At 40.7% G+C, this 17,964-nt stretch overlaps 1 protein-coding gene across 5 annotated transcripts in view; it reads right to left on the bottom strand.

Annotated features, from left to right (window-relative positions):
• Positions 1 to 17,964, bottom strand: part of MSL3 (MSL complex subunit 3) — a 37,350-nt gene that overhangs the window by 8,965 nt on the left and 10,421 nt on the right. For 2 of the 5 annotated variants that reach the window (XM_034757025.1, XM_034757043.1), the window contains exons 8-13: positions 17,463 to 17,600; positions 15,849 to 16,007; positions 15,053 to 15,315; positions 11,737 to 11,846; positions 10,874 to 10,973; positions 10,177 to 10,261 (exon numbers count right to left, since the gene is read on the bottom strand). In XM_034757025.1, coding sequence (XP_034612916.1) covers positions 10,177 to 10,261; positions 10,874 to 10,973; positions 11,737 to 11,846; positions 15,053 to 15,315; positions 15,849 to 16,007; positions 17,463 to 17,600 — 855 coding nt within the window. The remainder of the gene's footprint in view (positions 1 to 10,176; positions 10,262 to 10,873; positions 10,974 to 11,736; positions 11,847 to 15,052; positions 15,316 to 15,848; positions 16,008 to 17,462; positions 17,601 to 17,964) is intronic. The other 3 variants (XM_034757037.1, XM_034757030.1, XM_034757050.1) reach the window with 3 other exon arrangements.

The following is a 17,964-nucleotide window of genomic DNA, read 5'->3' on the forward strand; positions in this document are numbered from 1 at the left end:
GTTCCTTATGTATCTGGTCCTTAAACAATAAAAGGCTGCTCTTCACAATCAAAGAAACTGAAGATACTTTATAGTGAATATAAATGGGTTTTATAGGACAGTATTTTGGCAGTTGCCAAGATTAATAAAAAGAGTAGGAACACTTTTATTGCTGAATAAAAACTAATATAGAACCAGAACTCAAAGCAGTAATCAAGATTTGAGTAATCTATGTCTCCACCACACCACCTTAGTTGATCACTAGACAATTAGGTGCCACTCTGCTAAGTTTACCAGGCTGCACAACCAGTCAAAGACTTTATGCAACACTTAACACAGGATATATGATGGCAACCCTAAAAATAAATAAATAAATAAATAAATCTATTTGAAGAGTCAATGAAAAACTCTCCCTGCTCCCACAGAAATGGTTTGTCAGATGTACTATGCACCTGTTTTACAGTAGGAAAACACTACAAAAAGCCTACCATAAATATAGTAGTTTTCTTAAAACAAGGGATGCTGAATGATAAAATACTACTGGACTTGAATAAGCTTTGTCTCTGTCCCTGGGATAGGTGGGTTGAATAAAGAGTTGGAATGAAGCACTTAAGCAGAACTGAGTTATTGAAGAGTCCCTCATTAACTCTAATTCTAAATTTATGAAAGAGCAATTAAGTTTGCAGTCCACAAACAAAACAGGTGAACAAATTTCTAATGTAAGTGACATTCTCTTTGATCCCAGCACCAACAGGTGGATCCTAGGGTGAAGTAATTTTAAATTACATTAATAAAATGGGAGCATCTGTGAGGGGTATCAGCTTGGTTGAAATATTCCAGAGGGTAAACTTAGGCTATGTCTACACTACCGCGGTAAGTCGACCTACACTACGCAACTCCAGCTATGTGTTGAAGTTGGAGTCGACATACCTTAGGTCAAGTTACCATGGGGGATCGACGGTAGAAATTCTCCCGTCGACTTATCTTACTCTTCTCGTCAGGGGTAGAGTACAGGGGTCGATTGGAAAATGATCGGCTGTCGATTTGGTGGGTCTTCACTAGACATGCTAAATCAACCTCCGGTGGATCGATCTCAGAGTGTCGATCCCAGCTGTAGTGTAGACTTGCCCTTAGAGATTTTACTACATGGTCTATCCCCTCCTACCAATACCGTGACTTCTGCTTAATTAGAATTCTAATCTTCATTTAAATTCTGATTCTGCCACATTTAGGCCCTGATTCAGGAAAGCTCTTAAGCAGGTGATTAATTACTGTCCTAAATAGGTATACTTTCCTGAATCAGAGTTTTTACACTGAAATTAGAAAGATTATTCACGAGAATAAAGCACTACTCAACATGAGAAACAGCCACAGAACCAGGATCCTGACAGAGTTCACTTTTGTTAGATAACCACTTTTAACCAGCTCTTATCTCAGAATATTTCAATGCACCTTGTCTTCCCAGCTCAGTAGCAAACATCTTTTCTTAAAATATATAAAATATTCCATTAAACATTTATCAAATGAATATCTGAAATCTGTAATCTTATCACACTCGCATGAAGCTTCTAGTAGCATAACTGCTTAACATTAATTGCACATTAGCACAGACTAGTGGACATAACTGACTACTACAATGAGTAACAAAATTACTTATTACTCCCAGAAATAGCATGGCTGCAGAATCCAGTGGACATTTTTTTCGTAAAGTCACATCTTCTGCAACAACTTTTATTTTCAACAGAAAATAATCACACACAAGACTTCTCTCATTGGTCTCATAAGATTAAACTCCTGTATACTTTTGTCAAATATTGATCTGACTCCCTACTTGGAAAATATTCAAAGTATGAAAAGAAATAAAATTCTTTACAGACATAATGCAAAAGGTTTGAGACCGGCAGTACAGGAGGTAAGCTGCTTTAAAATATTTTTAAAAGAAAGCTTTAAGGGATGCAATGAAATAGCCGCCTACAGGATTTACTAAGTTTTAATAAGATTATTAGCTTCTAACAGAAAAAGCTATTGACTACTAGGAAAGCACTTTCCTATAATCTGAAAAGCCACATGTTGGACTTGCAAAGATAAATTTATTGGAACTTTTTAGAAGTGTCATTTTAGGAACTAACATACTTTTCTCTAAATCCTAATGATTAAATAGACGAAAAGTAGTGAATAAGAGAAATGGTGAATAGCTGTAGTCTTCTGAAAGCTGTTCAAGGACCTACATGAAACAAATAGATTTGACTGAAAGACCATTTCCAGTAGAGACGGGTCCACAACATGGAAGACTAATTACAACTGGTACCCTTGGCTGACAGATACCAAGGATATAGGAGGAAAGAATGTGAACTTAACCTTTTCATCGAGAGGTGGCTGCTCTAGATCAGAATTATGGCAAATGGGTGCGGCAGCTCACACTAATACTATCTTTTAGTATTTAAACAGCATATCAAGGTATGCTAGGTGCCTCACACGACAGACAGAAATCTGCGACATCTACTCCAAATAGTTTACAGCCCAATAGCACATTTTATTAAAAATAGACTGAAATTACATAGTTGGGGGAAAACAAATTCTTACACTATACCCATGGTATCTGGCAGGAAGGTTTGAGGTAGCTGTCATAGGTGGTGTGTGCTACTGTACATTGTGAGTAAAAGGAGTTCTTGCACCAGCATCCACTATCTTAAATTCACTAGGTCAGAAAAGCTTTGAGCTAGGGGGGTTACACCCAGTGCCATTCCAGAACTACGAAGTCCCAAGGTTGAGAATTCCTGGACACATGGATCTACTAGAGAAATTAAAATTTCCCCTCATTAATTGTGTTTATGTGGCAACAGCTTCCATATGTCAGAACAATGTTAAGTAAAATAATCCCAGAATATCTGCCTTTCATAGGTTATACTATTCATCAGATGGTTATGGAAAAATAAAGTCTTATATTAAATCTCATCTCTCTCAAGTCACCTCTTCTCCTGGTTCTGTGTAGGACATGACCAATCTTACATACCTAATTTCAGTGTCACCAAATATGCACATACCTCTATGAACCTAGTGATAAAATCATACAAGTATAGGACTCAATGGGACCTCAACAGGTCATCTAGTCCAGTCCTCTGCACTTAAGGCAGAACTAAGTAATAACTAGACCATTCCTTACAGGTGTTTGTCTAACCTGTTCTTAAAAACCTCCAATGATGGAAATTCCACAGCCTCCCTAGACAATTTGTTCCAATGCTTAACTACCCTGACAGTTAGCAAGTTTTTCCTAATATACAATCTCAGCCTCAACTGCTGCAATTTAAGCCCATTGTTTCTTGTCCTATCCCTAGAGGTTAACGAGATCAATTTTTCACCCTCCTCCTTGTAACAACCTTTAATGTACTTGAAAACTTGTCCCTCCCCCTCAGTCTTCTCTTCTCAAGACTAAACAAACCCATCTTTTTCAGTCTTTCCTCACAGGTCATGTTTTCTAGACCTTTAATCATTTTTGTTGTTCTCTGGATTTTCACCAATTTGTCTACATTTTTCCTGAAATGTGGTGCCGAGACCTGGACATGATACTCCAACTGAGGCCTTATCAGCACAGAGTACAGTGGAAGAATTATTTCTTGCGTCTTGCTTACAACACTCCTGCAGATACATCCCAGACTGATATTTGCTTTTTTTTTTTTTTTTTGCACAACAGTGTTACAATGTTGACTCATATTTAGTTTGTGATCCACTATGACCTCCAGATACCTTTCTGCAGTACTCCATCCCAGGCAGTCATTTCCCATTTTGTGTGTGTACAACTGACTGCTCCTAAGTGGAATACTTTGTATTTGTCCTTATTGAATTTCATCCTATTTACTCCAGACCATTTCTCCAGTTTGTCCAGATTATTCTGAATTACAATCCTATCCTTCACAGCACTTGCAACCCCTCCTAGCTTGGTATCGTTCTCAAACTTTATAACGGTACTCTCTATGCTATCATCTAAATCATTTATGAAAATATTGAACAGAACCGGACCTAGGACAGATCTCTGCAGGACCCCACTCTATACGCCCTTCTACCTTAACTGATAACCACTGATGATTACTCTCTGGGAATGATTTTCCAACCAGTCATGCATCCACCTTATAGTAGCTGTAGCTAAGCTACATTTCCCTAGTTTGTTCGTGAGGTCATGTGAGACAGTATCAAAAAACTTAGTAAAGTCAAAATATAGCACATCTACCACTTCCCCCCATCCACAAGGCTTCTTACCCTGTCAAAGAAAGCTATTAGGCTGGTCTGACACAGTTTGTTCTTGACAAATCCAGACTTACTTCTCTTATCTTCTAGGTGTCTGGAAACTGATTGCTTAATTATTTGCTCCATTATCTTTCCAGGTACTGAAGTTAAGCTGACTGATCTGTAATTCCCTGGGTTTTCCTTATTCCCCTTTTTATAGCTTGGCACTTTATTTGCCCTCTTCCAATCCTCTGGAATCTCCCCCATCCACCATGATTTTTCTAAGATAACCGTTAATGGGTCAGATATCTCCTCAATGAGCTCCTTGAGTATTCTAGGATGTAATTCATCAGGCCCAGGTGACTTCAAAACATCTAACTTGTCTAAGTAATTTTTAACTTGTTTTTGCCTATTTTAACCTCAGATCCTACTTAATTTTCACTGGCATTCACTGTTAGATATCCAATTGCTACTAACAACAAAAAGGTACTTAGCACTTCCACCATTTCCAAATTTTCTGTTATTGTCTTTCCCCCCTCATTGAGTAATGGGTCTACCCTGCCTTTGGTCTTCCTCTTGCTTCTAATGTATATGTAAAATGTTTTCTTGTTAGCCTTTATGTCTCTAGCTAGTATAATCTCATTTTTGGCCTAATTTTGTCCCGACATGCTTGCGTTGTTTTTTTCCATATTCATTCTTCATAATTTGACCTAGTTTACGCTTTTTGAAGGGCTTGTTTTTGAGTTTCAGATGACTGAAGATCTCCTTGTTAAGCCAGGAGGGTCTCTAACCATACTTCCTATCTTTCCTATGCAGTGGGATAGTTTGCTCATCTCTTTGAAAAACTGCCAACTCTCTCAAACTGTTTTTCCCCTTAGACTTGCTTCCCATGGGATCTGACCTACCAAATCCCTGAGTTTGCTGAAGTCTGCCTTCTTGAAATCTATTATCTTTGTTGTGCTCTATCATTTCATGATCACTTTAACCCAAGCTGCCTAGAATCACCGAAGTGTAGCACTGGAAGGGATTACTGATACATTACTCTATTATCACAACCAAGAAATGGGAAGTTAGGCACTAGCCTCAATTGCAACCCAGTTTTACCTTCTTAAAGCAAGTGTTTTGAACTGTTTAGGACTCAAGGTCAGTGTTCTCTCAAGTGCCAGTTTTAATTTTAACATTTTCAAAAAAAGTATTGTACTTAAAACTCATTTTTCAACAGTACATTAAGAAATGCTCACTACAGTCTGTAAGACTGCTCTACTGAGCAGAATGGGTACACTGATCATTTAATGAAAAAACAGTGTATGTTTTCTATATTTCTTATTTCTTACTACAATATATTTATTATGGAAAACTGAAATCAATCACGCCCAGAAGCAATCTGACGTTTGACTGAGAAGTATTACAGAGCAGTATCTCATTTATAACATCCACCAGGCTGTGAGTAAATGTAGTGTAAAATAAGCTTCCAGACAAAAGTGGTATATCAAAGAAAGTTTCTCAATTCAGGATAGACTGCAATAGCCCAAAGACTTAAGTGAAACTATACATTTAAACACTAAACTCATCTCTCTAAAATTCAGAGATTAAATCCCTGTCTACACTAGGGATCAAAATGTTTAACTGATTTTTTTCTTAAATAAAATTTAAACATGGTTCATGCCAACAGTACAATGGTAAACTACTTATGCCTGATCTACACTGGTTAGTTATACTATATAGACAGCGTAGATCTCCTCCCTTCAATCAGCCACAATTTAAAGAAAAAAGGAGAGAACTTCAGCCTGCCATTCTGAACTGTGCAACTTCTCATCAAGATGTTCACTGAACTGTCCTCAGATGAGTAGGCTACTTGTCTCTAACAAACTCAGCTCCTATTTATTAAAGGGGAAATAAATCTCACTCAAAGTGCAGGGGAGAGGGAAAAGAAACTCCTTACTGTACAGTCACAAGTCATTTAGAGGACTGCGGAGAAAGCCAACCTAAAGAGTTAAGTTCTCTTCACTCAATTTCTCCTTTGTTAAGGACTAATTTGACAATTTTAAAAATAGTTATTTTTACTTTTAAAATTAAGGTTCTGAAGTTCTGAGTTTTTGCAAATTATATTCTCTAGGGCAGTGGTCTCCAGCCTTTTTACACCCAAGATCACTTTTTGACTTTAAAAGCAATTCAGGATCTACCCCACCCCTTCCCCGAGGCCCTGCCCCTTCCCCAAAGCCCCACCCCGCTTACTCCATCCCCCCCTCTGCTGCTCACTCTCCCCCACCCTCGCTCACTTTCACCGGGCTGGGGTAAGGGGTTGGGGTTTGGGAGGGAGTGCTGGGGCTGAGGAGTTCGCAGTGTGGGAAGGAGCTCTGGGGTGAGCCTGGGGCAGGGGGCTGGGGTGCAGGAGAGGGTGAAGGGTGCAAGCTCTGGGAGAGAGCTTGGGTGCAGGAGGGGGCTCCTGGCTGGAGCAGAGTGTTGGGGTGCAGGAGGGGGTACAAGGTGCTGGCTCTGTGAGGGGAGTCAGGGCTGATGCTTAGAGAGCAGGAGGGGATATGGGATAATGGCTCTGGGAGGCGGATGAGGGCTGGGGTGCAGCCTCCCACCGGACTGCACTTACTTCCGATGGCTCCTGATTGGCAGTGCAGCGTGGCTGCTGCTAAAGCAAGCTCTCTGCCTACCCTGGCCCCACGCCACTCCCAGAAGGGGCCAACATGCCCCGGGACCCCTGGGGGAGGGGGCATGTGGCTCCGCACGCTTCTCCTCTCTGCAAGCACTGCCCCCACAGCTCCCATTGGCCACAGTTCCCAGTACCTGGCCAATGGAAGCTGCAGGCAGCAGCCCCACTGCACCACCGGAGATTGCAACCGACTGGGAGATCCTCTAGGATCGACCGATCGATCATGATCGACTGGTTGGTGACCACTGCTCTAGGGAGAAAAATCCATTGAATTACTTTGGAGTATAAATATCCTTGCTGAATAGATGCTAGCATACATGCTAAGAAAAGCAGTTTAGTGTCTAGCTAATAAAGATAACGGTCCTTCCTGCTGGGACAATTACAGCACAAATTCAGAATCTATTTTACAGAAATTGTCAGAAATTCACATAAAATAGGAGTAAGACCTTCCTATAGCAAGAGCTACATTTAAGAAACTCTCCTTTAGAGGGGCGCACAAATTAAAAACCAATACTTCCAAGAGTCTACAGCAGGGGGGGAGGGGGGGGCGCAAACTTTTTGGGCCAAGGGCCACATCTGGGTGGGAAAATGGTATGCAGGGCCGGGGGCTGGGGTGCGTGAGGGAGTGCGGGGTGTGGGAGGGGATGCGGTGTGCAGGAAGGGGCTCAGGGCAGGGGGTTGGGGTGCAGGAGAGGTGCGGAGTGCACAAGGGGGCTCAGGGCAGGGAGTTGGGGGGCAGGAGGGGTTCGGGCTCCGGGGTGGGAGCGGCGCGCACTGGGGCCAGGGCAGGCTCCCTGCATACCTGCCCTGTCCCCGGCCCTGTGCCGCTCCAAGAAGTACTGGATCTGTAGTTTGCCCACCCCTGGTCTACAGATTATAAAAATAGTAATTCAGTATAAGAGAGGGATAGAATTAAAAAAGCATCAGTCTCCTTGGTTTGGAAAGCACGTCACAAAAATTATTTAGGAAGCACCATGAAACAATTAGGTTTCTTTAAAAACTTGTAACAGTGTACTGACTATAGTAATAAAAGTTTCATAATCAAGAAAGATAGTTGGAGGCCTTTTTCTAAGATTTTGAGTTACAATTTGAATGTGCCAGCAGCTTGCTGATTCTAACCTCAACAGGTAGGCTAAGATACATTGTGATAAAAGCTCCATCACATATGAAGGCCATAATCATTTAATGCCTTAAAATGTAATAAAACAAGTTAAAATGGATTGAAAACCAAATGAAAGGATTTTCAGGAGCAATGTATTTAGTCAATTGAATAGCTTTAAAAATATAGGCTACTGCACTCTCAATATAAAATTGGGAGTGTCTTTAAAAGCAGAAAGAACAGGAGTACTTGTGGCACCTTAGAGACAAACAATTCAGAGTAGCAGCCGTGTTAGTCTGTAGCCGCAAGGACTCCTGTTCTTTTTGCGGATATAGACTAACACGGCTGCTACTTTAAAAGCAGAATGACAGTATATAAGCCTTGAAAAATGAAAGCACTTTTCAGCGATGCCACGTTTGTTAAGCAAAGGTTTCAGACTACCAGTAGTCTAGGGATGGCAGAAAGAAGCTCTCACTACAAGACACAAATACACACTTGATATCAATATAGTACCCAAACTTTTCAAATAAGGGTATAGGGTCAAGGACATTAATTTTATCTTTAAAAACAGTCAGGAAGTGCTTAGACACTTCGATGACTGAGCCCATATACGGAAGACTGAACGGGACAGAGCAACAGAAACTATGCAATATGAGTGAGAGATCAAAGAAACACTAAGCAAGAAGTTCTGCTCAACCATCACTACGAACCAACAAGAAGAGTTTATTTTTATAAGTTAAAACTTGAAATAATTCAGCAACATCTATACTTAGGTATCACGTAAGTGATTAAGAGTAGAAATTTCAGCATGATAATTTGATGGAAGTCTAAGAGAGATATGGACTAAAGGATTCTGGCAAAAATTCTAGTTAGCCACTTGTGAAAAGCAATTTTTTCCCCTCTCCATAACTTGTGTGTAAAATACCTTTAAATTTTTTGCCCAATGGCAAGGATATGCAAAGAGATATTGTGCCTTGCCTGATAAGTGTATGTGATAATCTTTCAAGGCTACTATCTAACAAAATGCAGATATGTACATACTATGGAAATGAGGAGTTGTCATCCAGACATGGGTCTCTGAGGTACAGCAAGGCGATAAACTAACAAACTAACACCTTGCGTCTGTTAAGCATCAAATAATATTCAACCCAAACAAAAACAATATCCAGCTACTGAATAATGGTGATCCTGTTACAAGCATATTATGGTAAGTAAATGTTGATTACTGTTGGAAAGTCTTATCAAATAAAAATAAGTGGTCAAAAACCTGACTCGCCAGAACTGTAGTTATACGCTTTAAAGTTATACTGTGGTAAACTGTAACAATTAGGATTTGTTTTATTTTCAATAAACAATCAACACAGCAAAAGTAATTTCATATGTTCATAAACTATATAGACATGATAATCTTACACACCTTCTGATACATTAGTTCCATATAACCACTTTTCAATGTGTGACTACTTTGAAGACACACACAATGTGACATTAAAAGAGGTTTATTCATGTTCTTTCAATGCCTTCCTGACCAAGTACATTCAGTTTACAAGATTTTTATAGCTTCAACCTTGGCAAACTTGTGTTGGGACCTAAAATACAAGTTGGTTCTTTCCTTTTAATAAGTTAACAACTTTAACAAAGGTTCTGGGGACCAAATTTCTTCCCTCAGCTGTATCTGTGTAACTTCACTATCTTCAGGTTATGACCTCAGTGCAAGCTGTGCAGATGTAAGTTAATGTTCATTTATAAAATTTATTTCCAGGCCAAGACAGATGCGATATTATATGTCTGGTGCTCAACAATAAAAGTTTTATGTGCTATAATTCTGAACCACTGTATGCCCATCACAGACTACAGATGAAAGTTCTGCTTCCCCCTCGAGTCTATCAATTACAGAAGCACCTTAACAAAAGTTATGACAAAGTTTAAGGACGATAATTTGCTCTGGCAGTTGCACCAGATGGAGTCAATGACCTAAATTGTCAAGAATGACTAGTGATTTTTGCATTCCCAATCGCACGCCTGAAAGGAGTCTGATTTTCAATGGCACTCAGAGCTTCTTGGAAGAAATAAAGAAAAAAAAAAATCAGGCCTTTTAGGATATTGCATCAGGCACCCAAAAATCAAGGCATCCAAAATCACTAGTTACCCTTGAAAGCTTAGGCCAATATTACCTCATCATTTTTGCATGTAATATAGGATGTCAAATTACCTCAAGAACAGTTCAAAATGCTTTACCAAAGCTTTTAGATTTTTGTCAGGAAAGCACATCTTCCCCAGTATCTCTGGAAGTTTAACTGTAAATAAACAGAGAAATAAACAGTTTAACTGCTTTTACCCAATATTTGACTTAATACTCATAGAAGAGGAATATAAAAATCTCTCCCCTAGCAGCTTCTGTTCGCTTTCAAAAGTATTTATAATCACCATCACAAAACACTTACTGTACATTAGAAATATCATGAGGAAGTTAATACTATTACTTCTGTTTCTTGACATACACTGGAGATTATATATCTTCAGTGTAACTGCTACAGAGCCAGCAAAGTCAGCTCAGAACTCTGTGGCTTCAGCACCCAACAGGCAGATTTTAAATGCTCATATAAAGAACAATTTTTTTTTAATGCATTTAAAATCTAATGCACATTTTTCAAAATATTTTACTGCAACTAGACAACTGCATTAAACATAAAAATTTCCATTTTGCAATGCTGTGATACCAGTGTGAGATATACCAAGTTTTTTTAAATGGCTGTTCTGTAAGTGCACATGGGACCTAATAGTTTTAAATTATGAGCCAAATTTACCCGAGGCCACTATTGGAAAAAAATTAAAACAGGAATGTAAAACCATCAATTTAGATGTACAGCATACAGATTGTGTTTCATAAAACAAGGGTTATGTTTTACCAAACATCCGTAGCAAATGCTGAGATCCATAGATGTAAGAGGGAGGAGGTGGTTGATCGCTTTGGGGATAGTTCTCTGGCATCAGTTTCCAAGACAACACCTAAATACAACATGCTGGTTAGAAAAATATATCAAGATGTGATCACAAATAGTATAGCCTATAGCCTGACTTAATTCACACAGAAAACTGGATTAGAGGACAATCAGATTTTTTAAAATATTTTCTTACATTCCTCCTTTTATTTAACTTTCTTGTTTGATGTTAAAAAGGCTGTTTAACACCATTCGAAGCTTTGCTGTACACACTACAATACCATAGAGTCCAGGCCTCCTAAACACAAATGCACTCCTGACTGTCTTGTAAATTAGCTTATCCAACCAATGCCAGCACAGTTCTAGGAATAAGCATTTTCTTATGTAACTAGTGCTACAGAGTTAACAGCGGAAACGCAGAATGCTGTTTTTTCATCAGCACCTAGGGAAAAAAGTACAGTAGCTCCATTTTTCCCAGTCACACTAATTTCTCAGGGTAGTAATTTTAAACGAACTATTTTGCTTAAAGGTTTTATTGTGTTTATACACACACATTTCAAAGTGACTTCATTTTTAAAGTAAATGTTGGACAGACAAAAAGCCAACTTGGCCACAGAATTGAAAAGAAGTCTTCAGGGTGATGGGTGGACTGGAAACTAAGCATATTAACCAATAAGTAATGAAACTACTATTTTACTCTGAACTATAGAGATGCTACTGCCCTGCTAAAAAAAAATGTTGCGTTTTACAGGGTCCTAAGTTTTTTCACATAAATCTAACATCAGTTTGGGGCACCAATTGTGGAGATGATTCTTCAGCATAGCTATTACCTCATTGAATTCATTATTTCTTCTACCTTCAAAGCCAGCAAATACTGCACTCCCTTCTTTGCTAGGAGTCAGAGTGATAGGTGATGATGACCCACTATGGACGGGCGTTTCTTCAAAAAGTAAACAGAAAAATACTTTACACAAAGATCCATTAAATATGGCGTTTATTTCATTCAGCTAGAAAGGTCAGTTTCTTATGCAGCTATTAAACAGAGTCAAAGCCTGCTGCTAAAACCTTTAAAATTTTAAACATAGGAACAAACTGAATATCCAAAGCACCTGTCACGAGTTTATCAAGTCTGCCCACAAAAAAACAAAAACAAAACACCACTGCCCCTTCAGTTCTGACCTGCACCAATCAGTAACGTTGGCAGCTTTTGTGTAAAGGTATCAAGGGGGAGGGCAAGTGGGGCAGATGGGTTTAAGCGACAAGAGTTCCAGGGGTTGGTCCAATCCCCCAGCCCACCCATTGGCTTTTCAGCCTTCAGCCCTGAAACACTCTTGCAATACTTTAGAAGAGGGTCAATGCTAGAAAAACAAATTACTTCGTAAAACTGATATTGTAGTTGTGAAAGCGTTGTGTCCAAATAAATTTCCAGATCAAATTTGTTCAGGTTTACAAATGTTTTCTAACAGACAGCACTGCAAACTCAATCGAGATGTTAAAGTCCAGCTGTTTTCTTTCTGGTTCACACATTATCACTGCTAAAAGACTAAAAAGCTCTCTTTAGTTGCCTTTACTGGAGAGGCAGTGGTCTAACAGGAGAAATAATTAGAAGACAACGAGTTTTGCACAGATCATCCTACCACTGGAACTATTAATAATTCTGGTTATTTAACAACCAGAAAACTATCCATTTCACTCCCGCAGCTGTGTTGATTCACCAATGATAAAAATAAAGTATACCTATATGTAGGGCCCTACCAAATTCAGGGTCCATTTTGGTCTATTTCACAGTCATAGAATTTTTAAAAATAGTAAATTTCATGATTTCACCTATATAAATCTGAAATTTTACAGTGTGATCGTAGGAGTTCTGACCCAAAAAGAAGTTGGGGGGGGTCGTAAGGTCATTGTGTGTGGTGAGGGTTTGCGGTGCTGCTACCCTTACTTCTGCACTGCTACAGGTGGCGGCGCTGCCTTCAGAGCTGGGTGGCCAGAGAGCAGTAACTGCTGGACAGGAGCCCTGCTCTGAAGGCAGTCTGCTGCCAGCAGCAGCGCAGAAGTAAGGATGGCATGGTATGGTATCGCCACCCTTACTTCTGCGCTGCTTCCTGCAGAGCCGGGCCCTCAGTCAGCCGCCACTCTCTGAAGACAGCTGTGCAGCAGTAAGGAGGCATGGTATGGCTTTGCCACTCTTACTTCTGCGCAGCTGCTGGCAGGGCGCTGCCCTCAGAGCAGAGCGCCCAGCCGATAGCTGCAGCTATCCAGCCACCCAACTCTGAAGGCAGTGCAGAAATAAGGATGGCAATACCATGATCCCCCACTAAAATAACCTTGTGACCCCTCTGCAACTCCCTTTTGGGTCAGGACGCCCAATTTAAGAAACTTTGGTCTCCCCCATGAAATTGGTATAATATAGGGTAAAAGAACACAAAAGACCAGATTTCATTGGGGGGGGGGGGGCGGGGGAGGAGAGAGACGACACCAGATTTCATGGTCTGTAACGTGTTTTTCATGGCTGTGAATATGGTAGGGCCCTACCTATATGACTGAATAGATATAAGAACTCTGCAGATCTGCTCCTTTTATTTTTTTTTTAAAAACGACATTTTTATTCTGAAAAACTATGACTTTATGACCCTGTTCCCTGATTTTGCTTTGGGACAGACAACAACATGGAATCCATTTTTAGAGTAATTTTTCCAGATGATCAAATCTCACTTAAATGTCTGAATTAAATGAATTACAAGGTCAGAAAAGTCACACATGCTTGTGGACAATGTGAATGAGACAATTTGTGCAGACTTGAACTAAAAAGAGCTGTTCCTGTGAATGCCACTCAACCATCACAAAGCTCAATTGAAAACCTTTGGCCTGATTTTCAAAGCTGCTGAACATCATGTGAAAGCCACGCAACCAGTTTTTAATCCAACCACTTCAGACAAATTCTTGTAAACCTATTCATCCAGAGTGTCTTATAGAACAATCCTAGTAGCCTCCCATCTGGTGGGCACAGAGCCATTTGTGGCTGCCTATTACAGACCCTCAGAGCACCTCACCCTACAGCCAGCCAGCAAAACCCCCAAAACACTGGGAAAGCACTGGTCTGCAACTCCCCCCACAAGTCCCCAGACTAGTCAAAATCTGCCAAGAATACTGAGTCCCAGTGGACACCGCCCTCCCCACCCCCGGCCCACATCAGTGGGATGAGCAATCACCTGGGACAGCCTACAAGAACAGTAATACATCTATCAAGTGTAATGAGCTATGAGATGCCCTCTACTAGTGCAAGTGTGAATAAGTAAAAAGTTTCATTTGTTGCCCACAAAGTGGCATAAAATGAAGTGTACCTACTATTAGTTTAGAAGCCATATAGAAGGTTTTCACTAATTACTTTGGTCCTTTTTAGCTAACAGGACAGAGAAAGGGGAATACAAAGTTTTTCTTCCAACTCAATTTACAGTTCCTATTTCTGACACCAAAGCATCATGGATATTATTTTTTTATTTTTAAAGGGGAGGCTGGGAGGGACAAGAGTAAGGTAGGATCCTTCATACTGGGCAATGGATTCTTTATAGTGTGTTGGAAATGTAAGAAGTTTCAGAACAGAAACTATTCTGTGCATAAAACAGTTATACTGGAAAGAGTACGTATAATTCAGCACACTGGAAACAGCTGGCCAACAAAAACATTCCAGTACTTCAGAAGTGCTTTGCCCCTTAACAAATGGAACATCCTGACCAGCTCTTCTCAACTCCCTAAAAAGTTACCTCTTCACAACCCCAGCATGCAGCTCCATCTCCTCTTCTCTGCCACGTGTCACAGCTGCAGCTTCTGTGTGACAGTAGGCCAGTCACCACTCAGGGTCCTCTCACTTAGCTGGCTCTCCCTTTACTACAATCTCACCTCTCCACTACCGGTCCTACCTACTTCCAAGTCTTTACCATTGATTCTTACAGAAGCCATCCTCTGCCCACTTTCCATTACTTGCTTAAAACTCCCCCCCAGTCGCTACAGATTTCCCATTTGTACATAAAAAATTAGAGGCAAAAGGTTAATATGACAATAAGGAACTACTCAAGACAAACATATTTGTTCTGCAGCCCACAAAGGTGTTGTGATCTACAGTAATATCATAAAACTGCAACCTACTCTTTTCCAGATGCAAAAACAGTTTTGGCATTGAAGCAGGCGTATCGAGATGCCGTCGTTTAGGTTGTGGAGATGCACTACTTTCTGACAACCTGTCACAGTTCGATGTATGACGTGTAGAACGCCTCAGAGACTGTAGTATTTCAGGCTCAGCTTTTCGCCTCTTGGGTGTTGCTGGCTCACCTGTTGTAGGCTGACTGTCTGTGGATTGAGGAGTTGGTGGATTCAGCAGAGGTGGACTCGGGGATAGCTCCTCCTGATTTCTAGGAAATGAGGAGAAAGCCTCTCATATAATTATAAAAGAGAACAGCTTTCCAGATTTAAAAATAAAAAATCCCGTCTTCTCTGATCTAGCTAAACAATGGTCCAAATTAGGGTTAAAGTCTCCTTTCTAAAATTGGGGAACAATGTGGCTTATTATTTAAAAAACTGCATTCCCCAAATAGAAGTATTTATTTTTCAAATGCTGAAGCCCTTTACACCAATTAAACAGAAATGTAAACCTTAATCTAGTCCCAAAATTTCAGTTTCCTTCTATACCACTGAGTTCTACCTTAATTTCTTTCCAAGATTAAGTTAATCTTCTGGTTGCAAGAAAAATTCCAAACCAGGACAAAAAAAACCCACAAAAACAATTCTTGGAAGAAAAGAGTTCAAGATTTTATAAAAGCAATTCTGAAATACAAAAGCAACATGTTATGATTAATCACCCTATCTATTTCAAAATGTATTTCAGTGCTCAACAAAATAATGTGTTTGCTGCCTCATGACACAATTCAGAGTCTATCCAACTTACCTGTTAGTGTTTGCTGCATTTTCTTTGATTGGAAGAAAGAATTTGGATGAAGTCACCTTCTTAAACTGTGCTTGCTCATAGGGATAGAGCAAGATCAATGGAAGAATGAAGTCAAAGGTTATCCTCAGTCCATCCACCATTTCTTTACATAACTCAACACTAGAGAAAAGGTTGAAAAGGAGGAAGAGGAGAATTCAGTTCTAGATTAGGGAACCGCGGCCAATGGGAGCTTCGGGGGAGGTACCCGCAGGCGAGGACAGCGCGTGGAGCCCTCTGACCCCCTCTCCCCAGGGCCACAGGGACATGGTGCTGGCCGCTTCCGGTAGTGGCGCGGCACGGGGCCAGGGCAGGCAGGGAGCCTGTCTTAGCCCTGCTGCGGGCTGCCGCCACCCTGGAGCCGCTCCAGGTAAGGGGCGCTGGGCCAGAGCCCGCACCCAGAACCCCTCTTGCACCCTGCACCTCAACTCCCTGCCACACCCCTCCTGCACCCCTGCCCTGAGCCCCCTGCCACACCCTGCACCTCCTCCTGCACCCCAACCCCCTGCCCTGAGCCCCTTCTTGCACACCACATCCCCTCCCACACCCTGCACTCCCTTCCGCACCCCAACCCCCTGCCCCAGCCCTACATTCATGTCCCTGCATGCAATTTCCCCATCCAGATGTGGCCCTCAGGCCAAAAAGTTTGCTCACCCCGGATCTACAAAATAGGGCAACTCTTATCTCACATGGGTGTTGTTAATATGTGTGAAAAACTGGGATACTCCCATTAATAAAGACACCAAAGGAAATACCTGTAAGTTCACATAAACAGACCACAGAATGGTGTGCAAAAGTATGGGAGAGAAAGGACAAAGGACTACAGCTTTTGGGAAAGCATTGTTTTTCAAAGAGTGGATACCATTTCATTATTTAGTTGACTCTTTGTGAACAGTAAGGAGGACGAAGTTTCTCTAATTTAGGTGGCAGATAATCCCTTGACCTTAATTTGCTTGTAAGTGACAAAGAGTCCTGGAATTGTTACTACTTACAGCAGTGGCGGGCAACCAGCGGGCCACGGGCCGCATGCGGCCCATCAGGATAATCTGATTGCAAGCTGAGACACATTTTGTTGACGTTGACCGTCAGCAGGCACGGCCCCCCGCAGCTCCCAGTGGTTTAAATTAACACAAAATTACATTTAGTTCTCTATTCCTATTTCTGATGTCTCATGATAAGCACTGGTTTGGGATATTGTACTGCAAAAAGAACTTAAGTATCATTATCCTATCAAAACAGTGAATGATACATGATAGTACAAACTGAAGCACTGCAAGGAATAAGCAATTCTGAATTGCTAAAACAGAATGTGACCAAAAAAAATTAAAGTTTTTTTTTTTTTTTTTTAAAAGGATTAAAGACTACACCCCAACATTAACCTGAAATAGGACAGCCCATCCATTCGGACTGTTACTTTAAGAGGAGTTAACCTCTGAGGAGGAGGGATCATATGCTTCAAAAAATCACAAACATGCCACGTATGGATGGTTTTATCTCTACACACATTTATCTTCACTGCATAGTGATGCTTGAGGTCAAGAGCATTCGGCAGCCTAATCACACAAGAAAGTGACTTGCCTGTAACTGGTGTCCTCTGAAGGCATTTTGTGATACACCTGCACTTTTGGAGTTTGTGCTTCTATAACTTGACCAGGTGTCAACTCATAAAGCTCAAAGTTTAACTTTGCTTCAGCAGGGGGTGTCTCACACCAGCCCCTGCAGTGGAAGATAGGTACCTCTTAGTGCTCAAAATTAAATTCCTGTCATGCAGAGGTGAAAATGCCCCATATATACAGAAATTCTTAACAAAATGGCTAAAATAGAAGCCTCAACTTATGTGACAGAAGGGGAGAGTGATGCTTTATTGTAATGTAAGTGTAGAATAAATACACTTAAAGAATTAGTTAGCTTAAATTCAGTTAAGGAAATGTATGTGCTATAATGAAAGGCCCTAACTAGCAAGTAGAAAGGAGGTCTTGAAAGTAATAATCTAAGGCCAGAAGAAATTAACTAGGGAGGATGTTGGTTCAAAGAATAACTAATAAGGTAAGGTGAAGTCTCTAAAAAGAGGGCCTCTGAC

The sequence above is a fragment of the Trachemys scripta genome, chromosome 1 (assembly GCF_013100865.1).
Source record: "Trachemys scripta elegans isolate TJP31775 chromosome 1, CAS_Tse_1.0, whole genome shotgun sequence".
Classification (NCBI taxonomy): domain Eukaryota; kingdom Metazoa; phylum Chordata; order Testudines; family Emydidae; genus Trachemys; species Trachemys scripta.